The following is a 27,087-nucleotide window of genomic DNA, read 5'->3' as shown; positions in this document are numbered from 1 at the left end:
TAGTTGGGAGCTTAGCATCTCAGAATACACATTGTATCAAAAGGGCATGCAGATAGGCAGAGGGGATTGGGAGGCTCGGTTAAAAATGAAATCAAATTCTTAGAGGTGTGATAGGATCTGAAAATGTAGAATCCTTGTGGGTAGAGTAAAGGAACTGATGGGAGTTAAATCTCTGCCTCCAAACAGTAGCCAGGATGTGGGATACAAATTTCAGTGGGAGATAGAAAAGCCATGAAAAAAGGGCAATGCTATAATCGTCATGGGGGATTTCAATATGCAGGTGGCTTGGGAAAATCAGGTTGGTGCTGGATCCCAAGATAGGGGATTTGTAAAATGCCTATGAATTGGCTTTTTTAGAGCAGCTTCTACAAGGATTCCACTGGGGGAAAGGAAGTTCTGAATTGGGTGTTGCGTAATGAACAAGATTTGATTATAAATCATATGTAATCATAATATGATTTGAATTCATCCTGCAGTTTGAGAGGAATAAGCTAATGTAAGATGTAACAGTATTGCAGTGGAGTAAAGGGAATTCCAAAGTCATGAGAGAAGAGCTGGCCGAAGTTGATTGGAATGGCGCATGAGCAGGGATGGCATAAGATGGCTGGAGTTTCTGGCAGCAATTCGGAAGGTGCAGGGTAAGTATAATCCCTAAAATGGAGAAGTATTCTAAAGGGAAGATGACACAACCATAGCTGCTAAGGTAAGAAACATAGAAAACCTACAACACAATACAGGCCCTTTGGCCCAAAATGATATGCCGCTCATGTACTTTAGATATTACCTCAGGTTACCCATAGCCCTCTATTTTTCTAAGCTCCATGTACCTATCCAAGAGTCTCTTAAAAGACCCTACTGTATCCAAGTTAAAGGCAGCATAAAAGCAAAAGAGGGCATATAATATGGCAAATATTACTGGAAATTTAGAGGATTGGGAAGCTTTTAAGAACCAATAGAAAACTAAGAACACCATAAGGGGAGAAAAGATGAGATATGAAGGTAACCTAGCCAATAATATTAAAAAGGATATCAAAAATTTATTTCAAATATTCTGTAAAAAGAGTAAAAGAGAGGAGTGAGTGGATATCAAACTGCTAGAAAATGGGGCTGGAGTGATGGTACTGATGTCAAAGAAATGACAGATGAACTTTAGTAGTTTGCATCAATCTTCACTGTGGAAGACAATAACAGTATGCCATAAATTAAAGAGCATTAGGGCAAAAGTGAGTGTAGTTGCTATTACTAAGGAGAAGGTGCTTGGGAAGCTGAAAGTCTGAAGGTAGATAAGTCACCTGGGCCAGATGGACTCCATCCCACAGTTCTGAAAGAGGTAGATGAAGAGATGCTGGGTATATCAGTAATGATTTAGCAAGAGTCACTATGTTCTGCAGTGGTTCTGGAGGAATGGAAAATTGTAGATGTCTCTCCACTCTTTAAGAAGGGAGGGAAGCAGAAGAAAGGAAACTCAGGCCAGTTAGCCTGACTTCAGTGGTTGGGAAGATGTTGGCATCCATTATTAAGGATGAGGTTTAGGGGTGTTTGGAGGCACATGATAAAACAGACCAGTCAGTGTGGTTTCCCCAAGTGGAAATCTTGCCTTGTAAATATGTTTAAATTCTTTGTGTGTGTGTGTGGGGGGGGGGGGGGGGGAACCAGCAGGATAGACAAAAGAAAATCAGTGGATGTTTTTTACTGGATTTTCTGAAGGCCTTTGACGAGGTGCAATACATTAACAAGATAGGAACCCATGGTATTACAGGAAAGAACCAGAGCATTGGTGGGCAGGAGGCAAAAGGTGAAAATAAAGGGTGGCTTTTCTTGTTGGCTGCCATTGATTAGAGGTGTTCTGTAGGGTTCAGTGTTGGGACGGCTTCTTTTCATGTTATATGTCAATGCTCTTAATGACAGAGTTGATGGATTTGTGCCCACATTTACGGACAATAAGAAAACAGGTGGAGGAGCAGGTAGTGTTGAGGAAGCAGGAGGCTGCAGAAGGACTTAACAGATTGAGAGAATGGAAAAGAAATGGCAGATAGAATAGTGAAGTGTATTGTCATGCTCTTAGGTAGAAGGAATAAGATGTCGACTATTTTCTAAATGGGGAGAAAGTTCCAAAAAGCAGAGGTGCAAAGTGACTCAGGAGTCCTCATGCAGGCTTCCCTAAAGGTTAACTTGCAGGATGGGTCTGTGGTAAGGAAGACAAATGCATTGTTAGCATTTATTTCAAGAGGACTAGAATGTAGAAATGAAAATGTAATGCAGAGGCTTTATAAAGCATTGGTCAGACTGCACTTGGAGTAGTCTGAGCAGTTTTGGGCTCCTTAAATAAGAGAAGATGTGCTGGCATTGGAAAGGCTCCAAAGGAGGGCCATGAGAATGACTCTGAGTATGAAAGGGTTAATGTATGAGGCTTGTTTGATGGCCCTTTGCCTGAATTTATTGAGTTTAGGAGAATAGGGGTGGGGTGGGAATCTCACTGAAATCTATTGAATATTGAAAAGCCTAGAGTAGAGTGGATTTGTCCTATATTGTGTGAGTCCAGGACCAGAAGGCACAGCCTCAGAACAGAGGATGTCCATTTAGAACAGAGATGAGGAATTAGTTTAGCCAGAGGGTAGTGAATCTGTGGAATTCATTGCCACAGATGGCTGTGGAGGCCAAGTCATTGGGTAAATTTAAAGCAGCAGTTGATAGTTTCTTGATTAGCCAGGGCATCATAGGTTACTAGCAGAAGTCGGGGGAACGGGGTTGAGACGGATAATAAATCTGCCATGATGGAATAATGGAGAAGATTGAATGGGCTGAATGGCCTAATTCTGCTCCTATGTCTTATGGTCTCATAAACTTTACTCATTCCCTAGAGTCCCTCCTTACCCTTAATGTTCTTACAGAAAGTTTTTGGCGTTTTCTTACAAACGTAAATTGAATCGCCAGTGATATTTCACGTACCGTACCTTCCCTTTTTCCCACCCAAATTTTAAGGACTTTCTGTATTCTTTGTTTTTAGTATGTATCGGCATATCTACTTTTTGTCTGCATTTGGCCCTCCTTGTCTTTCAATGTCATTTAGAGCTACTTCTTTCGCCTTTTACCTTCACTGGAGTGATATCGGGCCTGATCTCCCACTACAGTACTCTTTCATTTTGCCTGCAAGTGGCTGCTCCTTGTCTTTTTTGGCTAGCGCCTGCCTTATTGAAAGCAGACCTCCCCTTTTCAAACCGTGATGTCTGGACCATTCTTCCATTAATTACCTTGAAAGCTGTCAGCATCAGCGTTTGCTAAAAATTCTCCCCTACTGAAGCTGTAACCACTCGCCTGGTTACGTTCTCTAACTCCAGTAAAGCTCCTTCCCGAGCACAGTTACTGGTTCAGTTTAAATTGAAAATTCTGACCTCTACAGTTTTTACACCAAGGCGGTCGCAGTTAGCACTGAAGAAGTTGCAATCGCTTGCAACATAGTGCCATTGCTTGTGCAGTACACCCCTCTCGGATGTGTCGACGATCTGCTCTACCTCCTGCTGACGGCGAAGGCCTGGCCCAGTTGCCCTGCCGTGTCTCGAGCATGTCTCCGGTCTTCATCTCCTTTTTTTGCCATGGGTGCGCTATGGAGTACCGACTTCTAACCTGTCCATTCCTTGGTCCCATATACCCCGTCCCGGGTCACTTCTCTGTCAAGATCTTCAGTTTTGCTCCAGGTCTTTTCCCTTCTTTCCATCTCTGCAGCCTCGGTGCACTGATCTATTCCAAGTCTTCGGTTCCCTTGGTTCTTTCTCGAGTGTAGCGTCCTGCCCTAGGTGAACCTCCCGCCCCATTCTTCAGTCCCCCTCCCCGGAGTATTGTCCTGTCCCGATCATTGGAACTGTTCTCGCTCGGTCTCCTGGATCATTCTGGGTGTGCTTCCTGCTCACAATCCTCGGAATGGGAATCATCCAACGGAATAATATAACCTTAACCGATATGGCAAGATTTCAGATGTTAAATGGATTTTTATGCAGTAAGCTGTACATTGTTCAGATGTATTCTGATTAAACATACTTATGTCAAATTCACTGCAGTATATTGTGCATTGTTTTAAAAATATTTTGTATTTCTTGCTTTGTATATAAGAAATCTGACGTGAAGTTTGAGCACGGATCTGATAATGAACCCTATTTTTTAAACTTTTTTTTCTGATCGTTCCCAGTTTTATTCCCATTTCCTCGGTCCTTCAGTAGTCGAGTAGTATTCATTTCGTCTCTCTTTCACCCAGGTGCCCATTTTCAATTTGGCACTGTATCATGTATCGAAATCCAGGTGCGGGTTGTCCTTGTAAGTGTTGTTAATCTTTCTGAATGCTTGTTGGTGGAAATTTGTTCGAGACCGCTGCCTTGTCCCGCTGTACGGTCCGTCTCGGTTCCCTTGTTCCAGCGGGTTGCCCGGAGCCCGGGAGCGCAGCGTGCGCTGATTGGTGGGTCTGTGATTGACAGGGGCGGCAGCGCAGGGTGCGGAGCTCGCTTTGCAGTATTCGGGCCGCATCTTGACCGGGATAGTCTGCTGGAGTGCACACCCGTCCCTCCGCCCGCCCGGCTGCTGTGCTCGCTCCCTCATGCTCTTCCGCCATGAATCCCTGCCGCCTGCTCGTCGCCCACCTGCTGTTGCTGTGGAGCCGTGGGCTCGCCGCCGGAGCTTCGGCGGACCCTACCGATTACGCGGACCCCTGTAAGGCGGGTGAGTGCTTTAGCTGGGGCGGGTGGAGGCTTGGTCCCGGTCAAGAGATAAAACTCGCGGGCAGGGTGCGGGGAAAGTTTGGGAACCTTCCTATGGTCAGTGGTCGGGCTGTGTCTGCGCTGTACCTTAGGATTCATGGCTACGCAGTGAGAGTCTGACGGAGACCAGGCTTCCCGGCCCCTCGGTGCACGGTGTGAGCGTCTTACCGAATGAATGGGTTACGGTGTTCCAGCGTAGCTGTCTGTATCTGCTCTCTGGGTGTACGAGCATCATTGTGTCCACCACTGTGGCTCATTTCTTTTGTCATGTTTGTTGGTTCGACTTTTGTTATTTGCTCAGATTTGTTTCAAAACTTTAAATGAACCCAGTTAGGTAATGAAATGCCGATGGGGAACACCGCCCATTCTCTGAGTTTCAAACAATGTACTGTGGGAACTCAGATGATGCTAACCCGCTGAGTTCCTCCAGCAGATTGTTGCGACAGAATCCAGTGTCGGAAAGTTTCAAGGTGATTAGGGGAAAGAACCTGGTCCTCAAGTTAACATCTTGGATTGAGGAAAGGTGAGGTAAGAGAGGACGGAGTAAGTTGGGAAGAAAAACTTGCCAATAAAGCTATGTCTGACTAGTCAGGGTCAGGTAACTAAAGTTCGGGGCAGCATGTTCCAGTAAGGGAGGAAGGCAAAATCGGCCGGTATAGAAGCCAGAACCTTTTTTCCCCAGGGTGTAAGTGACAAATACTGGAGAGTACAACTTTAAGCTGAGAGGAAAAAAGTTTCCAGGAGGAATGGTGGGTACTTGGAACACCCTGCCAAGGTGGAAGCAGATCAGATAGTGGCATTCAGGAGGCCTTTAGTTGGACAAATGAATGTCCAGGGGATGGATGGGTATGGATCAAGTGCAGCACAAGACAATTGAATTTGGCATCCTGTTTGCTGAGAAATCATGGGCTGAAGGGTGTGTTCTCAGGCTGTGCTCTTTTGTGTTCTACAGCAAAATGACGGAACCTAGGATGATTAAGGTTTGATCAAGAAAAATAATGAAGTGTATCACAGGTACAAAGAATTGGAATCCTGGAAGTCTCTTGAGGAACATAGTGTAGGAGAGGATATACAAAAGAGTGGAGGGCAAAAGGAGGCCATTAAATAAAGAGGATCCCAAGGTATTGAAGTATAGAGGCTCCTGGGTTACTGAATGACCTTACTGTAGAAGTCGAACTCTACTCAAAATTCACCCCTACATTTTTAATGCATTTTTCAAGATGATAAGGTGTTTTGTGGTGTTCATTAATGACTGAATACATTGTATGGTTTAATTATGTGTAAATATCCCATGATATAAATGAGTTGCAAAAAGTGTATGTTGGTGATATGATATGGGTAACTGTAGAAAACAGATGTTTCCGATTTGTCAAAAAAAAACTTTCCTTATGGGCACTTGTCTGGAATGGAACATCTGTGTAACCCTGGGACTAACTGTTTATCGGGAACAAGAGCCTACTGTGGAAAGGATATGTTTCTTAGGGAAGAGAGAGTTAATCTGTGTTTGGAGCCAGAGGATACAGTATAGGCAAGGTCGTAACTGTGGGCTGTCATCTGTATTCACCAAGGAGAAGGATGTGAACGGTGGCAAGTTCAGGGAGGGCTACATGGGTGATCTGGGACAAGTCAGTTTAAAGAAGGAGGAGCTATTAGATGTAATGGAATGTGTTAGAGTTGGCAAACCCTAAAGGGTGGTGTTGGTTTATTATTATCACATGTACCAAACTACAGTGAAAAGCTAATCTTGTTACTGTTCATCCAGATCAGTTCATTACACAGAGCATTTAGCTAGCATAAGGTAAAACAAATAGCAATGCAGAATGAAGTGTAAAGCTACAGAAAAAGTGCAGAGGCAGATTGTGAGGCCAAGAGTCCATTTTATTGTACAAGATGTCTGTTCAAGAATCTGATAGCAGCAGAATAGAAGCTGTCCTTGAACCTGATGGCAGGTGCTTTAAGGCTTTTTTACCCAATGGGAGAGTGGAGACTAGATTGGGACTTTGATGCTTCCTGCTTTACTGAGGCAGCAAAAAATATAGATGGAGTACACAGAGTGGACGCTGGTTTCTCTGATGCTGAACTATGTCCGCAACTCTGCAGTTTCTTGTGGTCACATGCAGCCATACCAAGCTATATTTCATCTAGTCAGAATACTTTCTATAGTGCATTGATAAAAATTGGTAAGAGTTAACAGGGCAGGGAAAACTTCTTTATCCTCTGAGGAAGTAAAGCTTCCTTAGAAGAACTAAGACCTTTCCTAGGAACTTGAAGCTCTCAACCTCAACATCATTGACATAGACAGCAGCAAGTGCACCATGAGGAATTCTGCAGATGCTGGAAATTCAAGCAATGCACATCAAAGTTGCTGGTGAGCGCAGCAGGCCAGGCAGCATCTCTAGGAAGAGGTACAGTCAGGATGAGGGAGATATCCTTTTTTAAAGAAAGGGGCTTCCCTTCCTCCACCATCAACTCTGCTTCCTCCCACTTCCTCCAAACTAAAGGTGTAGCTATGGGCACCCGTATGGGTCCTAGCTATGCCTGCCTTTTTGTTGGCTTTGTGGAACAATCTATGTTCCAAACCTATTCTGGTATCTGTCCCCCACTTTTCCTTCGCTACATCGACGATTGCATTGGCGCTGCTTCCTGCACGCATGCTGGGCTCGTTGACTTCATTAACTTTGCCTCCAACTTTCACCCTGCCCTCAAGTTTACCTGGTCCATTTCCGACACCTCCCTCCCCTTTCTCGATCTTTCTGTCTCTATCTCTGGAGACGGCTTATCTACTGATGTCTACTATAAGCCTACTGACTCTCACAGCTATCTGGACTATTCCTCTTCTCACCCTGTCTCTTGCAAAAATGCCATCCCCTTCTCACAATTCCTCCGTCTCCTGCCGCATCTGCTCTCAGGATGAGGCTTTTCATTCCAGGACGAGGGAGATGTCCTCCTTTTTTAAAGAGAGGGGCTTCCCTTCCTCCACCATCAACTCTACTGTCAAACGCATCTCCCCCATTTCACGCACATCTGCTCTCACTCCATCCTTCCGTTACCCCACTAGGAATAGGGTTCCCCTGGTCCACACCTACCACCCCACCAGCCTCCGGGTCCAACGGGATCTCACCACTAAGCACATCTTTCCCTCCCCCCCACCCGCTTTCCGCAGGGATCGCTCCCTACGTGACTCCTTTGTCCATTCGTCCCCTCCATCCATCCCTCCCCACCGATCTCCCTCCTGGCACTTATCCTTGTAAGCGGAACAAGTGCTACACATGTCTTTACACTTCCTCCCTTACCACCATTCAGGGCCCCAGAAAGTCCTTCCAGGTGAGGCGACACTTCACTTGTGAGTCGGCTGGTGTGATATACTGCGTCCGGTGCTCCCGATGTGGCCTCCTATATATTGGCGAGACCCGCCACAGACTGGGAGACCGCTTTGCTGAACACCTACGCTCTGTCCCCCAGAGAAAGCAGGATCTCCCAGTGGCCACATGTTTTAATTCCACATCCCATTCCCATTCTGACATGTCTATCCACGGCCTCCTCTACTGTAAAGATGAAGCCACACTCAGGTTGGAGGAACAACACCTTATATTCTGTCTGGGTAGCCTCCAACCTGATGGCATGAACATTGACTTCTCTAACTTCCGCTCAATGCCCCACCTCCCCCTCGTACCCTATCCGTTATTTGTTTATATACACACATTCTTTTTTTCTCTCTCTCCTTTTTCTCCCTCTGTCCCTCTCACTACACCCCTTGCCCATCCTCTGGGTTTCCCCCCCTCCCCCTTTTCCTTCTCCCTGGGCCTCCTGTCCCATGATCCTCTCATATCCCTTTTGCCAATCACCTGTCCAGCTCTTGGCTCCATCCCTCCCCCTCCTGTCTTCTCTTATCATTTTGAATCTCCCCTTCCCCCTCCCACTTTCAAATCTCTTACAATCTCTTCTTTCAGTTAGTCCTGACGAAGAGTCTCAGCCTGAAACGTCGACAGTACCTCTTCCTGGAGATGCTGCCTGGCCTGCTGCGTTCACCAGCAACTTTGATGTGTGTAGCAAGTGCACCAGCCCCCTTTCTGAAGTTAATCATTACATAGAGCATTGAGCTTAAATAAGCTGTTTTGCTGACATTGAGGGAAGTGTTGTTATGACACCATGCACTAAGATCTCTATCTCCCTCCTGTACTGGACTCATTGTAATTTGAGATACAGCCCACTACAGTGGTATCATCTGGACTTGCGTAGATGGAGTTGGGGCAGAGCCTGGCCGGGCAGGCACGAATGTACAAGGAGTAGAGTCAGGGCTGAGAACAGTTTAGGGAGCACCAATGTTTAGAATAATTGTGGAGGTGTTGCTTCCTATCCTTACTGATTGCAGTTTGTTGGTAAGGAAGTCAAGGATCCAGTTGTAGAGGGAGGCACTGACTCCCAGGGTCCAGAGTTTGGAATAATAGTATTGAAGGCAGAACTGTAGTCAATGATGTCTAGATGCTCCAGAGATGAGTGTAGGGCCAGTCAGATGCTGTACCTGTTTTAGTTGTCAGCAAATTGCAGTGGGTCGAGGTTGTCTGGAAAGCCTGAGTTGATGCAGGCTCTCAAATCACTTCATGATAGTAGATATCAGAGGCACATTATCTTGTTTTCTTGTGCACTGGGATGATGGTGGCCTTCTTAAAGCAAGAGAGAACCACAGCCTTAACCAGGGCGTTATTAGAAAAGTCTGCAAGTACCCCTACCAGCTGATCTGCGCATAATCTAAGGTCACAGCCGCGACACTGTCAAGACCCAATACTTTCCACAGGTTCACCCTCCGGAAGACTGATCTTACATCCGTGATGGTGACTGTAGATTTAAGTGTTGTGGAGACTATCAGGGTGGGTGGTAACATACCTGTTCCCTTCTGTTCAAAACATGCATAGAATGCATTGTGCTGATCAGAAAAGATATGCTGTTGTCAGCAATGTAGCCTGGTTTAATTTTGAAGCCTATTATAGCATGTGAGCCCTGCCACATGACTGAGACTCGATCTTGGGTTAGTATTGTTTCTTAGCATCTCTTATAGTTTTATGGAGGTCATATCTTGATTTCTTATAAACGTCGGGGTGACCTGATTTGAATGTTGCACTCCCAGACTTCAGTAAGGAGTGAATCTCCTGGTTCATCCATAGATTTTGGTTTGGGAACATCCAGATTGTCCTCTTTGATACACAGCCTCCTACACACTTGCTGATGGTCTAGGCTGGCAGCTGAGTCTTTGAATGTAGACCAATCTACCAATCAAATTGGTTATGAGACCAGCTCTGTCTGACTTTCTGTACTGGCTCCTGCCATTTCAGCATCCTGAGTTTATTCCAGATTGCTGTTGGAAACAGCGGTTAGCGGGAGCCCAGACAGGTTTTTGCATCTACTTTAGCCACTGATGAGATGCCAGAAGACTCAAGGATAGCTAATATTCTTTCTTTACTTAAGAAAGTCAGCAAGGTTAAGCCAGGTATCTACAGCCTGGTGATCCTTAACCAGAGGAAGAGAAATTATTGGAAATAATTAAGGGATAGGAGTATGTATGTTTGGCAAGGTAGGGGCTGATCAGGGATAGTCAGCATGGTTTAATGCTGTCTCATCAATTTGCTTAGGTTTTTTGGGCAGTATCAAATGATGTTGAGGGAGGCAAGGTGAGCGATGTTGTCTATATGAACTTTCATAAGGCATTTGACCAGGTCCCATATGGTAGACGAGTCCAGAAGATAAAGATACATGGGGTCCAAAGCAATCTGGTTAATTGGATCCAAAATTGGCTTATAGGAGGGATGATTAGTAATGCTCCTCACTTCCTCCTTCCTCCCCAAGGGGTGGATTTCTCAGTGTCTGTTGTTACAGGAGCTCCTTGCTCAGCTGTGACACCTATCTGCATTTATTTCATAGAGTTACAGAGGATGGAAGCAGACTGTTCAGCCCAACTTGTCTTTCCTGATACGGTGCCTTCTTTGCAGAGTTGTCCCTCAAAATTGGCTTGATGTGGAATCGTAGATTCTTTGTGGGAGGGAATCCAGAATTAAAGCAAATGGGATTGTAGGTTCTTCCCACCTCTCCCTCCAAACTTGCTCCTCTGCCACAACCTTGCTGGGTTTGCACTCACTCACGAGGGGCTGGAGATGGTACTCCTGGCACTCCTTCACCCCTGTCCTTCCCACTTGCTAACCTCAACCACCCTCCTCAGCTGGTGTCCACTCTGTAATTATTCTGTTGCAGTCTTCCAACATGATATCAGTTCCATGACATCCCTACATAATGTCTGCTGTAATGAGATTAGTCCCACCTTGTGCACTCTCTCTCATAGCAACACAGACAAAATGCTGGAGGAACTCAACAGGATCTATGGAAATGAATAGATTGTTGACATTTCAAACCGAGACCCTTGTTCAGGATTGAGAAGGAACGGAGAAAATGCCAGAATAAAAAGGTGGGAGGAGGGGAAGGAGGCTGGCTTGGACAGTGATAGGTGAAGCCAGGTGGGTGGGAAAGGCCAAGGGCCGGAGAAGAAGGAATCTGATAAGCAAGGAGAGTTGACTATAGGAGAAAGGGAAGGCGGAGGGGACCCAGGGGAAGTAAAAGGTAGTAGATGACAAGAGGTAAAAGTTCAGAGTGAGGGATTTTTTTTTTTTTTTACAGAGAGAGTGATGATTGCCTGGAACGTGTTGTTGGAGGAGATGGTTCCCTAAAAGTTAACTTGCAGTCTGAGTTGGTGATGAGCAAAGGCAAATACAATGTTAGCATTCATTTCCAGAGTACAAGACTATAAAAACAAGGATATAATATTGAGCCTTGTAAGGCATTGGTCAGACCACATTTGGAGTATTATGAGCAGTTTTGGATTCCATATCTAAGAAAAGATATGCTGGCATTGGAGATGGTCCAGACAAGGTTCACAAGAATGATCCGAGGGATGACGGGATCACATGAGCCGTGGTGTTGAATGGTGGGGGAAGGTGTGGTAATCCATCAGGGGCCGGATTCATGTGGAGCCACTTATTCTGCAGGGAGCATTTGTCTCCCTCCTCCATCCAATGCATTTACGGCTGTGCTCCTGGCCAGTTCCGCTCTCACCTTACCTGCCCTGCCCGCTCCACCAGATCAACTGTCGGGTTGGGTGCCCTTGGGCAGAGCAGAGGCATATCTGTTTTCCCCCATTCAGGGTCCTGTCCCACTCAAAATAATGTGGCCTCGTAAAGGTTACAAAGATTTCAGGAGATACTTGCTTTTAACTCCACTGCTCCATAAACAACTGCTCCAGTCAAAGTGACTGGTGTTGATCAGTCAAGCAAAATAGATGGGTTCTCTGGGCTCATGTAGCATCAGTCTGCTCAGTAGGGTGGCAAGATTCTGGGGGAAGAGATGGTAAGGTAATTACTTTTAAAATTCAGCAGTGTGATTTCAGACCATGTACGGATTAGAGAAGAGGTGCTGCTTTCCGTCTTGAGGTAAATGAGGATGGATAAATCTCCAGTCCTGATAAGGTGTTCCCTTAAACCTTCTGGGACACTAGTGCAGAATTGGCAGGAACCCTTGCAGTGGTTTTTAAAACATCTTCAGGGATGAATCGAGGATAGCTAATTTTGTTCTGTTGTTCAAGGAAGGTTCTAAGAATAAGACGGGAAGTTATAGGCTAGTAGTGGGTATATTATTCATAGATAGTCTAAGGGACTGGATATATAAGTATTTGGATAGACAGGGAATGATTAGGGATAGATCAGCGTGCTTAACTGATCTTAGGTTTTTCAGGAAGTTACCAGGAACATTAATGAAGGAAAGTCAGTGGATGTTGTCTATGTGGACTTTAGCAAGGCCTTTGACAAGGACTCATGTGGGAAGCTGATCAAGTAAATTCAGTCACTTGCCATTCAGGATGAGGTGAATTGGATTTGAGATCGGCTTCATGGGGTAAGTCAGAGAGTGTTAGTAGATGGTTGCCTCTCTGACTGGAGGCGAGTGACTAATGGTGTGTCACAGGGGTCAGTGCTGAGCCTGTTGTTGTTCGTTATCTGTACCAACAAACTGGAAGGTAATGTGGGAAAATGGATCAACAAACTTTTGGATGAAACCAAGACAGTGGTGTAGTGAACAGCGAGCAAGGAGATCAAAGCTTGCAGGATCAAGACCAGCTGGAAAAATGGGCAGAAAATGCTAGGTGGAATTTAAAGCAGACATGTGTGAGCGTTTGCACTTTGGGAGGACAAACCAGAGTAGGGCTTACAGTGTTAATAGTAGGGTACTGAGGAGTGCAATAGAACAGAGGGATCTGGGAATACAGATCCTTGAAAGTATATCACGTGTAGATGGGGTTGTAAAGAGAGCTTTTGAAACATTGGCCTTCATTAATCAAGGTACTGAGTACAGGAGTTGGAATGTTATGTTGAAGTTGTATAAGACATTGGTGAAGCCTAATTTGGAGTATTGTGTGCAGTTCAAGACACCAACCTACAAGAAATGTGTCAAGATTGAAAAAATGCAGAGAAATTTTACAAGGATGTTGCTGGGACTTGAGCTTAGTTATTGGGAAAGTTTGAATAAGTTAGAACTTTGTTCCCTGGAGTGAAGGAAAATGAGGGGTGATTTGATAGAGGGATACAAGGGGCATGGATAGGGTAAATGTGAACAAGCTTTTTCCCCCTGAGTTTGGGTGAGACTAGAACTACAGGTTGTGTGCTAACAGTGAAGGGTGAAATATTTAAGGGGTAAATGAGGGGGAACTTATTCACACAGAGGGTGGTGAGAGTGTGGAAGAAGCTGCCAGTGCAAGTGGTGGGTGTGGGCTTGATTTCAAATTTTAAGAGCAACTTGGATAAGAATGTGAATGGGAGGGGTCTGGAGGGCTATGGTCTGGGTGTGGGTTGATGGGACTAGGCTGAATAATAGTTCAGCATGGATGAGGTGGGCCAAAGGGCCTGTTTCTATGCTGTAGTGTTCTATGACTATGACTCCTTGTTGAATGTGGAGGGTGAAATCTCTGCTGGTTGGGCAGTGGAGGGTAGGGTTTGTGAAGCTGGGGAGGACGCCCCTGTGGAAGGATTGGGTACTAGTGTTGTGAGTGAAGGATTGGAGAAACATCATGTGCATCTAAGGTCCACTCCTGTGTCCTGAAATTGAAGATGCATGTTGCATACTCATGCATTCAGGAATCTAAAGGCCACTGAAACCAATCCATGCTGCCTCATTCTGCTATCTCTTTGACTTTTCACTCATCTTCAAATCAGTCTACCCTTTCACTTGGTCATTGAGTCTGCCTTCCATACTGCTTAATGTGTTATCTGCTATGGTGCTGTCTGTACCTTGGATATCTTGCCCACCATTTTGTTGTATCATTAAAATCAGTGGGATAGCATCGTCACTCCCTCCCAGTTCAGAGACACTGACCTCTACTGCTTAACTTCATTTGCTATCCATATTGTTAACCTGTTTTCATTCCAAAAGGCTGTAGTCTTTGTTAACAATCTCCTGCGGTGACCCTTACTGAAGACCCTCAGGATTCCATACAATTGCTTCCTTGGACAGTTTCCACCTTGCTACTTAGTTCTGCAGAAATTAGATTAGATTTGTTCAACACAACCTCATTTCACAAATTCATTAAGCTTTCTTAGTCCGCATAGCATTACATAAATGCTCACTACTTCCTCCAGTTATTTGTGTCAATAACATACAATAATTTCTAGCTAAAGTACGTGATTTTTTGAACTGAAAAGTGTGACAGTCAGTGGCCAGAATTTAAAGGAATAATATGGAATGTGTAAAACAAACATTCTTAAAAGTGCAACCATGAGGGAGGAGAACTGGTTTGTGTGTGGCTGACAGTGACAAGTAAATTGTTTTAAATCCAGATATTTAATACAAGTTGCTGCAAGTAACAATAGCCCGAGGATTGGAAGCATCTTAGAACCCAGCAAAGGAGCATTAAGAAATTGATAAAGTAAAGAAAGAGTCAGTTGGTAAGAAACAAAAACAGATTGCACAAGTTCCTATACATAAATTAGAAAAAACTAATATAGGCAAATGCAAGTTCTGTACATTTGAAGAGGGAAGTTTAGCAGGGAGCAAAGAAATAGCACAGGAATTAAATGGCTCCTCCATGGTTAAGTTCAAAAATATCTGATTGCCAGAAAGAATGAGGAATAAAACAACATTGTTCGGGCAATATCCTCCTCCCATATTTCACTTCCTTATTGCTTGTATATTGCTCCCTTTGGTGCTGCTCCCCCTTCCCTTTCTTCCATGATCTCTGTCCTCTCCTATCACATTTCCCCTTCTCCAGCCCTTCATCTCTTTCACCAATCAACTTCCCAGCTCTTTACTTCACCCCTCCCCCTCTCCCAGATTCACCTATCACCTACCACCTTGTCCTTCTTCCTCCTCTTCCTTCCCCTCCACTTCTTACTCTGACTTCTCCTCTTCCTTTCTCATGCTCTTTCCATAGATGCTGATCTCCAACTTTGTGTGTGTGTGTGTTGCTTCACATCTTTTTGAAGCCTCTTTGTAGTCTCCCCTGTACTCAGAACCCTGTCTAGTTTTGTATCAGCACACTTGTCCCCTCAACCACAGAAACCATTCCACAATCTATAGAGCCAAGCCCTGTAAGAAGATAAACACAGCATCCACCATCTCCTTCAAGTCATTGGGTCCTTAGAGTTATTGGCTTTCAGTCTCACCAACTTCTCCAATACATTTAAAGTGCTAATTTCATTTTAGAATTAGAATTTTTTATTTCTTACATCCATCTCACAACATGAGGGATGAGAAAAGAAGGGAAGTCAGAGTAAGAAGGTGGAGGGGGGAAGAGGAGGAAGAAGGACAAGGTGGTAGGTGATAGGTGAATCTGGGAGAGGGGGAGGGGTGAAGTAAAGAGCTGGGAAGTTGATTGGTGAAAGAGATGAAGGGCTAGAGAAGGGGAAATGTGATAGGAGAGGACAGAAGTCATGGAAGAAAGGGAAGGAGGAGCAACACCAAAGGGTGGTGATTGCCAGGTAAGGAGATAAGGTGAGAGAGGGAAACATGAATGGGAATTGATGAAGAGGGGGAAGTTATTGGAAGTTGGGAAAACCGATGTTCGTGCCATCAGATTGAAGGCTACCCAGACGGAATATAAGGTGTTGCTCCAACCTGAGTGTAGTCGCATCACGGCATTAGAGGAGGACATGGACTAATATGTCAGAATGGGAGTGGGAAGTAGAATTGAGATGGGTGGCCACCGGTAGATCCCACTTTTTCTGACAGACAGAGTGTAGGTGTTCGGCGAAGCCATCTCCCATTCCACGTTGGGATATACAGGAGGCCACACTGGGAGTACAGTTGGATACAGTAGATGACCCCCAACAGACTCACAGGTGAAATGTTGTCTCACCTGGATGGACTGTTTGGGGACCTGAATGGTAGTGAGGGAGGAGGTGTAGGGGCAGGTGTAGCACTTCTTCCACTTGCAAGGCTAAGTACCAGGAGGGAGATCAGTGGGGAGGGATGAGTGGACAAGGGAATCGTGTAGGGAGCAATCCCTGCAGAAAGTGGGGGGGGGAGTGGTATCCCGTTGGAGAAGGTGGAAGTACAGAGATTATGTGCAGGGGTGCAGTGCTGCCAGAGCTCACCGGAGAGCCACTCCGGCACCTCTTTAAAAAAAAAAAGTCAAAATAAACAAGCAGAGAATTTAACAGCAGCTGCATATTAAATAGAGGGTATTTTACAGAAGTGGGGGTTGGGGACAGGGGGTGGTGGCTGGTGGGGAAAATACCACTAATAACATTAGGATATTTGATTGTTTTTGGTGAAATCCTGGAGCCGTGACTTCTGTAAAATTTCTCCTCGCTCAATCCGTTGTCCCAGCATACCCTGCTGTAGCCTCCCGCCATTTCACAGATCCTCAGTCTCTCTCCTGCACTCGATGTTTGAGCATTGTTCGCTGAGAAAGTAAAAATCTTAGGTCTTTTGAAAAGTGGCGTGTCGCTTGCTGAAGTGGGCCGTAAGAGCGAATCAAGCATTCGCACAATAAAGCAGAAAGAAGCTGAAATTCGTGGAAGTGTTAGTGCTACCCCTACAATGGCAAAAGTGGTCTCTCTGGTCCATGATAAAGTGGTTGCAAAGACTGAGAAAGCATTAAGTGTGTGGCTGGAGGACATGTCACAGAAGCATATCCCTGTCAATGCAAAATTATGCGTGAAAAAGCACTTAGTCTCTATGAGCCCTACTGTGAGGGGGTTGAGGAGAGCGAGAGGAAGGAGCTTAAGGCTAGTAAGGGATGGCTGGCTAGCTACGTAAAGCACTACAGCCTCAAGAACTTAAAGATCACGGGAGAATCGGCATTGGCTGATGCCAAGGTAGCAAGAGCATTCGCAGAAGAGCTCAAGAAACCCTTGTCATTAATTCTTGTGATAATTAGTGAGTGCAACCGTGCAATACTTTGTCATATTATTAAATTAAGTATTATATGTTTTATTGTACCAATTATACTCTGAAATGTAGTGATAGGCTATAATCTTGTTAATAGAAACATAGAAAATAGGTGCAGGAGTAGGCCATTCGACCCTTCGAGCCTGCACTGCCGTTCATTATGATCATGGCTGATCATCCAACTCAGAACCCCGCCCCAGCCTTCCCTCCATACCCCCTGACCCCCGTAGCCACAAGGGCCATATCTAACTCCTTCTTAAATATAGCCAATGAACTGGCCTCAACTGTTTCCTGTGGCAGAGAATTCCACAGATTCACCACTCTCTGTGTGAAGAAGTTTTTCCTAATCTCGGTCCTAAAAGGGGAACCTCTATCCTCAAACTGTGGCCCCTCGTTCTGGACTTCCCCAACATCGGGAATAATCTTCCTGCATCTAGCCTGTCCAATCCCTTTAGGATCTTATACGTTTCAATCAGATCCCCCCTCAATCTTCTAAATTCCAACGAGTACAAGCCCAGTTCATCCAGTCTCTCTTCATATGAAAGTCCTGCCATCCCAGGAATCAATCTGGTGAACCTTCTTTGTACTCCCTCTATGGCAAGGATGTCTTTCCTCAGATTAGGGGACCAAAACTGCACACAATACTCCAGGTGTGGTCTCACCAAGGCCTTGTACAACTGCAGTAGTACCTCCCTGCTCCTGTACTCGAATCCTCTCACTATAAATGCCAGCATACCATTCGCCTTTTTCACCGCCTGCTGTACCTGCATGCCCACTTTCAATGACTGGTGTATAATGACACCCAGGTCTCGTTGCACCTCCCCTTTTCCTAATCGGCCACCATTCAGATAATAATCTGTTTTCCTATTTTTGCCACCAAAGTGGATAACTTCACATTTATCCACATTAAATTGCATCTGCCATGAACTTGCCCATTCACCCAACCTATTCAAGTCACCCTGCATCCTCTTAGCATCCTCCTCACAGCTAACACTGCCACCCAGCTTCGTGTCATCCGCAAACTTGGAGATGCTGCATTTAATTCCCTCATCCAAGTCATTAATATATATTGTAAACAACTGGGGTCCCAGCACTGAGCCTTGCGGTACCCCACTAGTCACTGCCTGCCATTCTGAAAAGGTCCCGTTTATTCCCACTCTTTGCTTCCTGTCTGCTAACCAATTCTCCACCCACACCAATACCTTACCCCCAATACCGTGTGCTTTAAGTTTGCACACTAATCTCCTGTGTGGGACCTTGTCAAAAGCCTTTTGAAAATCCAAATATACCACATCCACTGGTTCTCCCCTATCCACTCTACTAGTTACATCCTCGAAAAATTCTATGAGATTCGTCAGACATGATTTTCCTTTCACAAATCCATGCTGACTTTGTCCGATCATTTCACCGCTTTCCAAATGTGCTGTTATCACATCCTTGATAACTGACTCCAGCAGTTTCCCCACCACCGATGTTAGGCTAACCGGTCTATAATTCCCCGGTTTCTCTCTCCCTCCTTTTTTAAAAAGTGGAGTTACATTAGCCACCCTCCAATCCTCAGGAACTAGTCCAGAATCTAACAAGTTTTGAAAAATTATCACTAATGCATCCACTATTTCTTGGGCTACTTCCTTAAGCACTCTAGGATGCAGACCATCTGGCCCTGGGGATTTATCTGCCTTCAATCCCTTCAATTTACCTAACACCACTTCCCTACTAACATGTATTTCGCTCAGTTCCTCCATCTCACTGGACCCTCTGTCCCCTACTATTTCTGGAAGATTATTTATGTCCTCCTTAGTGAAGACAGAACCAAAGTAATTATTCAATTGGTCTGCCATGTCCTTGCTCCCCATAATCAATTCACCCGTTTCTGTCTGCAGGGGACCTACATTTGTCTTTACCAGTCTTTTCCTTTTTACATATCTATAAAAGCTTTTACAGTCCGTTTTTATGTTCCCTGCCAGCTTTCTCTCATAATCTTTTTTCCCCTTCCTAATTAAGCCCTTTGTCCTCCTCTGCTGAACTCTGAATTTCTCCCAGTCCTCAGGTGAGCCACTTTCTCTGGCTAATTTGTATGCTTCTTCTTTGGAATTGATACTATCCCTAATTTCTCTTGTCAGCCATGGGTGCACTACCTTCCTTGATTTATTCTTTTGCCAAACTGGGATGAACAACTGTTGTAGTTCATCCATGCAACCTTTAAATGCTTGCCATTGCATATCCACCGTCAATCCTTTAAGTGTCATTTGCCAGTCTATCTTAGCTAATTCACGTCTCATACCTTCAAAGTTACCCTTCTTTAAGTTCAGAACCTTTGTTTCTGAATTAACTATGTCACTCTTCATCTTAATGAAGAATTCCACCATATTATGGTCACTCTTACCCAAGGGGCCTCTCACGACAAGATTGCTAATTAACCCTTCCTCATTGCTCAAAACCCAGTCCAGAATAGCCTGCTCCCTAGTTGGTTCCTCGACACGTTGGTTCAAAAAACCATCCCGCATACATTCCAAGAAATCCTCTTCCTCAGCACCTTTACCAATTTGGTTCACCAATCTACATGTAGATCGAAGTCACCCATTATAACTGCTGTTCCTTTATTGCACACATTTCTAATTTCCTGTTTAATACCATCTCCGACCTCACTACTACTGTTAGGTGGCCTGTACACAACTCCCACCAGCGTCTTCTGCCCCTTAGTGTTACGCAGCTCTACCCATATCGATTCCACATCTTCCCGGCTTATGTCCTTCCTTTCTATTGCGTTAATATCTTCTTTAACCAGCAACGCCACCCCACCTCCCTTTCCTTCATGTCTATCCCTCCTGAATATTGAATATCCCTGAACGTTGAGCTCCCATCCCTGGTCACCCTGGAGCCATGTCTCTGTGATCCCAACTATATCATAATCATTAATAACAATCTGCACTTTCAATTCATCCACCTTATTACGAATGCTCCTTGCATTGACACACAAAGCCTTCAGGCGCTCTTTTACAACTCTCTTAGCCCTTATACAATTATGCTGAAAAGTGGCCCTTTTTAATGCTTGCCCTGGATTTGTCGGCCTGCCACTTTTACTTTTCTCCTTAGTACTTGTTGCTTCTACCCTCACTTTACACCCCTCTGTCTCTCTGCACTGGTTCCCATCCCCCTGTTGTGAACTAACCTCCTCACACCTAGCTTCTTTACTTTGATTCCCACCCCCCAACCATTCTAGTTTAAAGTCACCTCAGTAGCCCCCGCTAATCTCCCTGCCAAGATACTGGTCCCCCTAGGATTCAAGTGTAACCCGTCCTTTTTGTACAGGTCACGCCTGCGCCAAAAGAGGTCCCAATGATCCAAAAACTTGAATCCCTGCCCCCTGCTCCAATCCCTCAGCCACGCATTTTATCCTCCACCTCATCGCATTCCTACTCTCACTATATTGTAATATAATATACTATAATGTCTTAACTATCACTATATTTCTGTGGAGCTCTGGAATTCATACATTTCTTTCATCTTGGTTTTGTGCTTGACATTATAAGAAGCTCGGTTCATATATATAATTTTCTGTACCTGCTCATTACATGAATGGAGCAAGGAAGTTGCCTGGTACATGAAATGAGCAGGTACACATATTGGGTGTGACATATATATATATAGAGAGAGGATATTAGGAAATGGCAAGCATTTTGTCAGCTCTGGCACGTAAAAAATTAGCACTGCACCCTTGATTATGTGCTGGATACAAAGGGTAGTGGGGTGGTAGGTGAGGACAAGAGGAGCCTTATCCCTGGTGTGGCAGCTGGGAGAAGGCAGATGTGCACAAAATGGAAGGGATGTGTGTGAGGGCAGCGTTGATGGTGGAGGAAGGGAAGCCCCTTTCTTTGAAGGAGGAGGACTTCTCAGTAGCTCTGGGATGAAAAGTCTCGTCCTGCGAACAGATGTGGTGGAGACGGAGGAACTGAGAGAAAGGGATGGCATCTTTACAAAGTGACATGATGAGAAGAGGAACTATATAGTCCCGATAGCTGTGAGAGTCAATAGGTTTATAAAAGGTATCAGTAGATAGACTGTTTCTAGAGATGGAGACAGAAAGATCGACAAAGGGGAGGGATGAAATGGACCAAGTAAATTTGAGGGCAGGGTGGAAGTTGGAGGCAAAGTTGATGAAATCAATGAGCTCAACATGGGTGCAGGAAGCAGCACCAATGCAGTCATCGTTGTAGTGTAAGGAGATTTGGGGAGTGATGCTGAAGTAGCTTGGAACATGGGCTGTTCCATGTAGCCGAGGAAAAGGCAGACATAGCTATGCAAAGGGATATGGACAAAGTGAGTGAATGGGCAGCTTCATGGCAAAGGAGTAAAAGGTTATCCTTTTATTCAAAGCAGAGTACTTTGGTATTCAAAACAGAACAGAGTATTTTTTAAATGATAAGAAACTGGGATATCTGCGTTACCTGAACACAAGTTGCTGAAAGACAATCTGCGGGTTTCAACAAATAATTGTGAGACAAATGGTGCGTTAGCCTTTTAAGAGAATTTAATTAAAGTGGTAATGTGTAGTGCCTTGGAGAGTCTATACCAGACCATAATGTGAGTCTTACTACATACAAAGAATATACTTGTCATTGAGGGATGCACTGAAGTGGTTAGAGTGGTTCAAGGATTGGTAAGTTTGCCAGATGAGGTGAGATTGTGTGAACTAGGCCTACATTTTATAAAGTTTAGTAGAATGAGAAATGATATTGAAATCTGCAAAAGTCCTTGTAGACTTTCAAGAAGGAGCAGAGGTTTGCCAGGTTGAGAGAGCTTATCTTATGAGGATAGGTTGAACGAGCCAGGGCTTTTCTCTCTGGAGCAAAGGAGAATGAGAGTTGTCATGATGAAGGTGTGTAAGATGATGAGAAGTGTAGAGAGGACAGCCAGAGACTTTTTTTCTAGAGCAGAAATGGCTAATACATGGCATAATTTTAAGGTAACTGGTGGAAAATATAGTGGGGGGAGAATGTCAGAGGTAGGTTTTTTTTATACAGAGTGGTGAGTGTTGTGGGTCATGCTGCCAGGGATAATATTAGAGGAATGTACATTAGGGACATTTAAGGGACTCTTAGATAGGCACTTGGATGATAGAAAAATAAGGTAAAAAGATTAGGTGAAAAGGTTGGCACAACATTGTGGGCCGAGGGGACTGAACCATACTGTTCTATGTTCTGCAGTCAATTGCCACTTTATTAAGTGCACCTTGTTAATGCAGATATCTAATCAGCAAATCACGTGACAGCAATTCAATGCAGAAAAGCATGCAGGCATGGTCAAGAGGCCCATTTGTTCAGAACAAGGAAGAAATGTGATCCAAGTGACTTTGACCACGGAATGATTGTTGGTGCCAGATGGGGTGGTTTGAGTTACTCAGAATCTGCTGATCTCCTGGGATTTTTACACACAACAGTCTCTAGAATTTACAGAGAATGTTGCGAAAAGCAAAAAAGAAACATCCAGTGAGCTGTATTTCTGTGGGCGAAGATATCTTGTTAATGAGGGAGGTCAGAGGAGAATGGCCAAATTGGTTCAAGCTGCAGGAAGACGACCGTAACTCATATAACCACATGTTACAACAGAGGTGTGCTGAAGACTATCTCCGAATGTATAACATATGGAACTTTGAAGTGGATGGGCGACAGCAGCAGAAGACCACACTGAGTTTGACTCCTGTACCTAATAAAGTGGTCATTGAGTGCACGTTCAAGACTGTGGATGAGGGGGAGGGGGTTACCCTTGGTTGAAACAACATCAGAACTCCAGAAGAATTCACCCAATTCAGTAGCATCTGTGGATTGAGAAACCAGTTAATGTTCTTGGTCAACAGCTCTGCCTCAGAACTAGGGTGGATAATGAGAATGAAATGGTTACAGTTTTCAATGCAGAGCTATGAGGAGTGAGCTGCCAGCCAAAAGACCGTGTGGGGATGGGTTAAAACAGATCAGATAAAGAACATGAACACTGACATCCAAAAGTAAGGCATTCAAAAGTAAAGTTGTGAGGAAGGACTATCAGCATAATAATGAGAAACAATGCAAAAGCAGTTTACCTGATGCTGGAGAGTTCAGTGTTTATTGCTGGAGGCTACAAAGTGACTAGACTGAAGAGAAGATTGTTCCTTCATTTTATGTTGGGCCTCACTGAGGAGGCAGGGAAGGCCACAGAAATATTGGAAAAATTAGAGGCATCTCCCTAGAGATGGTCTGAGAATAAAGTACTTTGAAGAGAATCCTCCACTTCAGGCAATAAATATTTATATTTTTTTACCACAGAGGACTACGGAGCATCAATCATCACATTCATTTGAAAGCTATAGAGAAATATCTGGATGTCAGTGGAATGGAGGACCACGGGGTGATGCAAATGTAGATCATTGACTCCTAGAGCACTACAACACAGAAACAATGGCGCCACAGTGCAGTATGCCAGCTGCAGAGCCGCTGAGCAACAAGACCTGCATCGTGTGGTGAAGGCGACCCAGCGAATTGTCAGGATGGAGCTCCCAGGACTGGACACCATCTATTCCAGCAGACCCGGGAGGAAAACAAACAGCATAACCAGAGACGCCACACACCCCGGCCACTCCCTGTTTGACCCACTGCCATCCAGCAAAAGGTTCAGGACACTAAGAGCCAGAGCAAATAGACTGAGGAACAGCTTCTATCCCAGAGCTGTGGCCTCCATCACACCACTCCCACAGAACAATGACTGAAACTGTGAGCACACACATGCACACACAAGGACTCAAATACTTGCACTAACGGCACTTCGTGCATTACTGTGATATTCTGGTGCTGCTGCAACTTAATTTCTGCTACTTATCTGTTTAATACTGCTTTTCTATTACTGTCTTGTTTTTATCTACCACTTTATTTAATTGCCTGAGAGGAAGCCAAACAGAGTTTCATTGTACCTCTGTATAATGACAATAGCGATCATTCAATTCAATTCAAACCCTTCATCCCATCTAGTCTGTGCCAAACCATTATTCTGCCTCGTCCCATCAACCTGCACTTAAGCCACAGCTGTCCATCCAAACCTCCCTTAGGTGTTGAAATTGAACCAGCATCCAACACATCCACTGGCAGCTCATCCCCAAATTTTCATGACTCTTTGAGTGACGGAGTTCCCCTTCATGTTCCTCTTACACATTTCATCTTTCACCCTTAACCCATGGCTTCCAGTTCTAGTCTCACCCATCCTCAGTGGAAAAAGCCTGCTTGCATTTACCCTGTCACCTGTAACTTTGATGAATAGCAGAGTGGATTTGGGTGGAATGGACAACCATTTCCCAGGTTCTTTATCTAAACAGCCATTCCCTGAACTGGAACAGGTTAAAGGATACAGCTGAGGTATCTATGATGTACTTGCCATTCCCTTGGGGTGATAACAAAGAGCACTGCAGGATTTATTATTCTTTGGTTCTTTATTTTTCTCTGCATGTTATTTGCTTTAATTTCAATGAATTCTAGACTTTGATATATTATTCATTTTCTTGAATGCCATATTTTCTCCATTTTTAGTAAGAAACCTGAACAAAAGTGGTTCATAGCATCAGTAAAAGATGTAACATTTGGTCCATCACATACATGAGGGCCCTCTGGAAGAGCTGTTGTGTGTTTAGCCCTTTTCAAATCTTTTGCACCTACTCCAGGAAGTTCTCGGGTACTTGTCCAACTCTGTGGCCTCCATTTTTTGAACTTGTTTGCTGTTTTCTTATTTTAACTTGCATCCCTATTGAGATGAGTTCCAAGACATGTGTACTCTTTCTCAGTTTAAACAGTTAAATAGAAACAGAAATGCCGGAAATACTCAATAGGTTAGGCTGCATCTGTGGCAGGAGAAACAGACAATGGTTCTGGTGAAAGATTCATCAGAACTGGGAAGATCAAGTCAAGTCAAGTCGCTTTTTATTGTCATTTCGACCATAAACTGCTGGTACAGTACACAGTAAAAACGAAACAATGTTCCTCCAGGACCATGGTGCTACATGAAACAACACAAAACTACACTAGACTACAGACCTACACAGGACTACATAAAGTGCACAAAACAGTGCAGGGCAGTACAATAAATGATAAACAAGATAATAGGCACAGTAGAGGAAAATTACAATATAATAAATGATGTAGATGTCAGTCTAGACTCTGGGTATTGAGGAGTCTGGTGGCTTGGGGGAAGAAACTATTGCACAGTCTGGTCGTGAGAGCCTGAATGATAAAATAAATGTAAAGCTCAGAGATGGTAGGGGAGGGGATGTCTCTGATAAGAGTAAAACTAGAACGATTGTGGGAATAAACAGGTTATGTGGTCAATATGTGAATGAGAGCAGCTTGAGAGTGAGAACAAGCTGGTATACCCTGGTAGACCCGTTGTTACAGCTTGCTCTTGCTCTGCTGAATATTCCTTCTACTTTTTTTCCCTCTGGTTCAGTCCTTTCCTACTTTACCTATGATACTTTTGATGCCTTCTGCCACTCTACCCACTTCTAGTCCCCTTGTCCCCACAGGCTCATCCTCACCATGGACCTATATTCTCTTTACACCTCATTCCCACATCAGGATGGTCTGAGGGACCTCTCCTTCCTCCTGTAGAATGTCCCGACCGGTTCTCTACCACCAACACCTTCAATGGCATGGCTGCACTTGTTCTGATATTGAACAACTTCTTCAACTCTTCTCACTACCTTCACATCAAAGGTGTAGCTGTGGCTTTCATGAGGGTTCAACTCACATTGGTCATTTTATGCAAAGCGTGGAACAGTCTTTGATTCAATCCTACCCATGCCCACTCCTTCAGCTTCCTCTCCAGAGCATTGATGACAACATTGGTGTTGCTTCCTGGGCTCCTAAGGAACTCAATAACTTAATCATATTCACAACCAATTCTCACCCTGCCCTCACCTTCACACGGTCAATCTCTGACTCTTACCTTCATTCTCAATGCCCGGTCTCTATCTCAAGGACAGGCTAACCACTTACCATCCATTTATGACTGACTCTCACACCTATCTCAACTTCTATCCATCCTGCTCCTTGTAAGGATTCCGTTACATTCTTTCAGTTCCTCCACTGAATTTGCTGTGCTGACAAGCTTACCTAAACAGGTGCCTGTGAAATGTCATCTCCATCTTCCCTTCTACCATTGTTAATGAAGACCCTGGCTGTATCCCATCCCCTTCTCACAGCTTGGTTCCACCCTCTCTCTTCAGGAACTGAATAAGTATACAATTCCTCTGCTTTACCTTCCATCTAATCCCTCCTCCCCCACTTTCACAGATTATTATCTTGAATTTCTGCCACTGTCTAAGAGATTCCACCATCTTTTCCTCTCCTTCACTTTCAACATTTAAGGAGAACCAGTTCCTTCTCTTTTTGACAGTGGCTTTCTCTATGCCACCCTCCCATAAAGCTGTGACTGGTGAAGCACCCAGGCAATAGTTGTTGTATGCACAGTCTCTCCCATCGCAGCCACTGAAGCTTGTAACTCCTCCACAGTTGTCACGTGTCTCTTGGTGGCCTCCCTCTCTAGTCCCTTTCTTGCATGGTCACTCAGTTTTTGAGGACAGCCTGATCTCAGCAGATTTACAGCTGTGCCATATTCTTTTCATTTCTTGATGATTGACTTTACTGTACTCCAAGGGATGTGTTGGTGCATGGCCAAGTGGTTAAGGCGTTCGTCTAGTGATTTGAAGGTCACTAGTTCGAGCCTTGGCTGAGGCAGCGTGTGTGTCCTTGAGCAAGGCACTTAACCACAAGTTGCTCTGCGACGACACCGATGCCAAGCTGTATGGGTCCTAATGCTCTTCCTTTAGAAAACATCAGTGGCATGGAGAGGGGAGACTTGCAGCATGGGCAACTGCTGGTCTTCCATACAACCTTGCTCAGGCCTG

At 44.6% G+C, this 27,087-nt stretch overlaps 1 protein-coding gene across 1 annotated transcript in view; it reads left to right on the top strand.

The window, feature by feature from the left end:
- Positions 1–4,598: 4,598 nt before the first annotated feature.
- LOC140211821 (tolloid-like protein 2) overlaps positions 4,599–27,087 on the top strand; it is a 124,558-nt gene continuing 102,069 nt past the window's right edge. The window contains exon 1 of the mRNA XM_072281985.1: positions 4,599–4,707. Coding sequence (XP_072138086.1) covers positions 4,599–4,707 — 109 coding nt within the window. The remainder of the gene's footprint in view (positions 4,708–27,087) is intronic.

The sequence above is a fragment of the Mobula birostris genome, chromosome 18 (genome assembly GCF_030028105.1).
Source record: "Mobula birostris isolate sMobBir1 chromosome 18, sMobBir1.hap1, whole genome shotgun sequence".
NCBI classification, from domain to species: Eukaryota; Metazoa; Chordata; class Chondrichthyes; order Myliobatiformes; family Myliobatidae; genus Mobula; species Mobula birostris.
The sequence above is the reverse complement of the archived record's forward strand: the minus strand, read 5'-3'. Positions and strand labels throughout refer to the sequence as shown.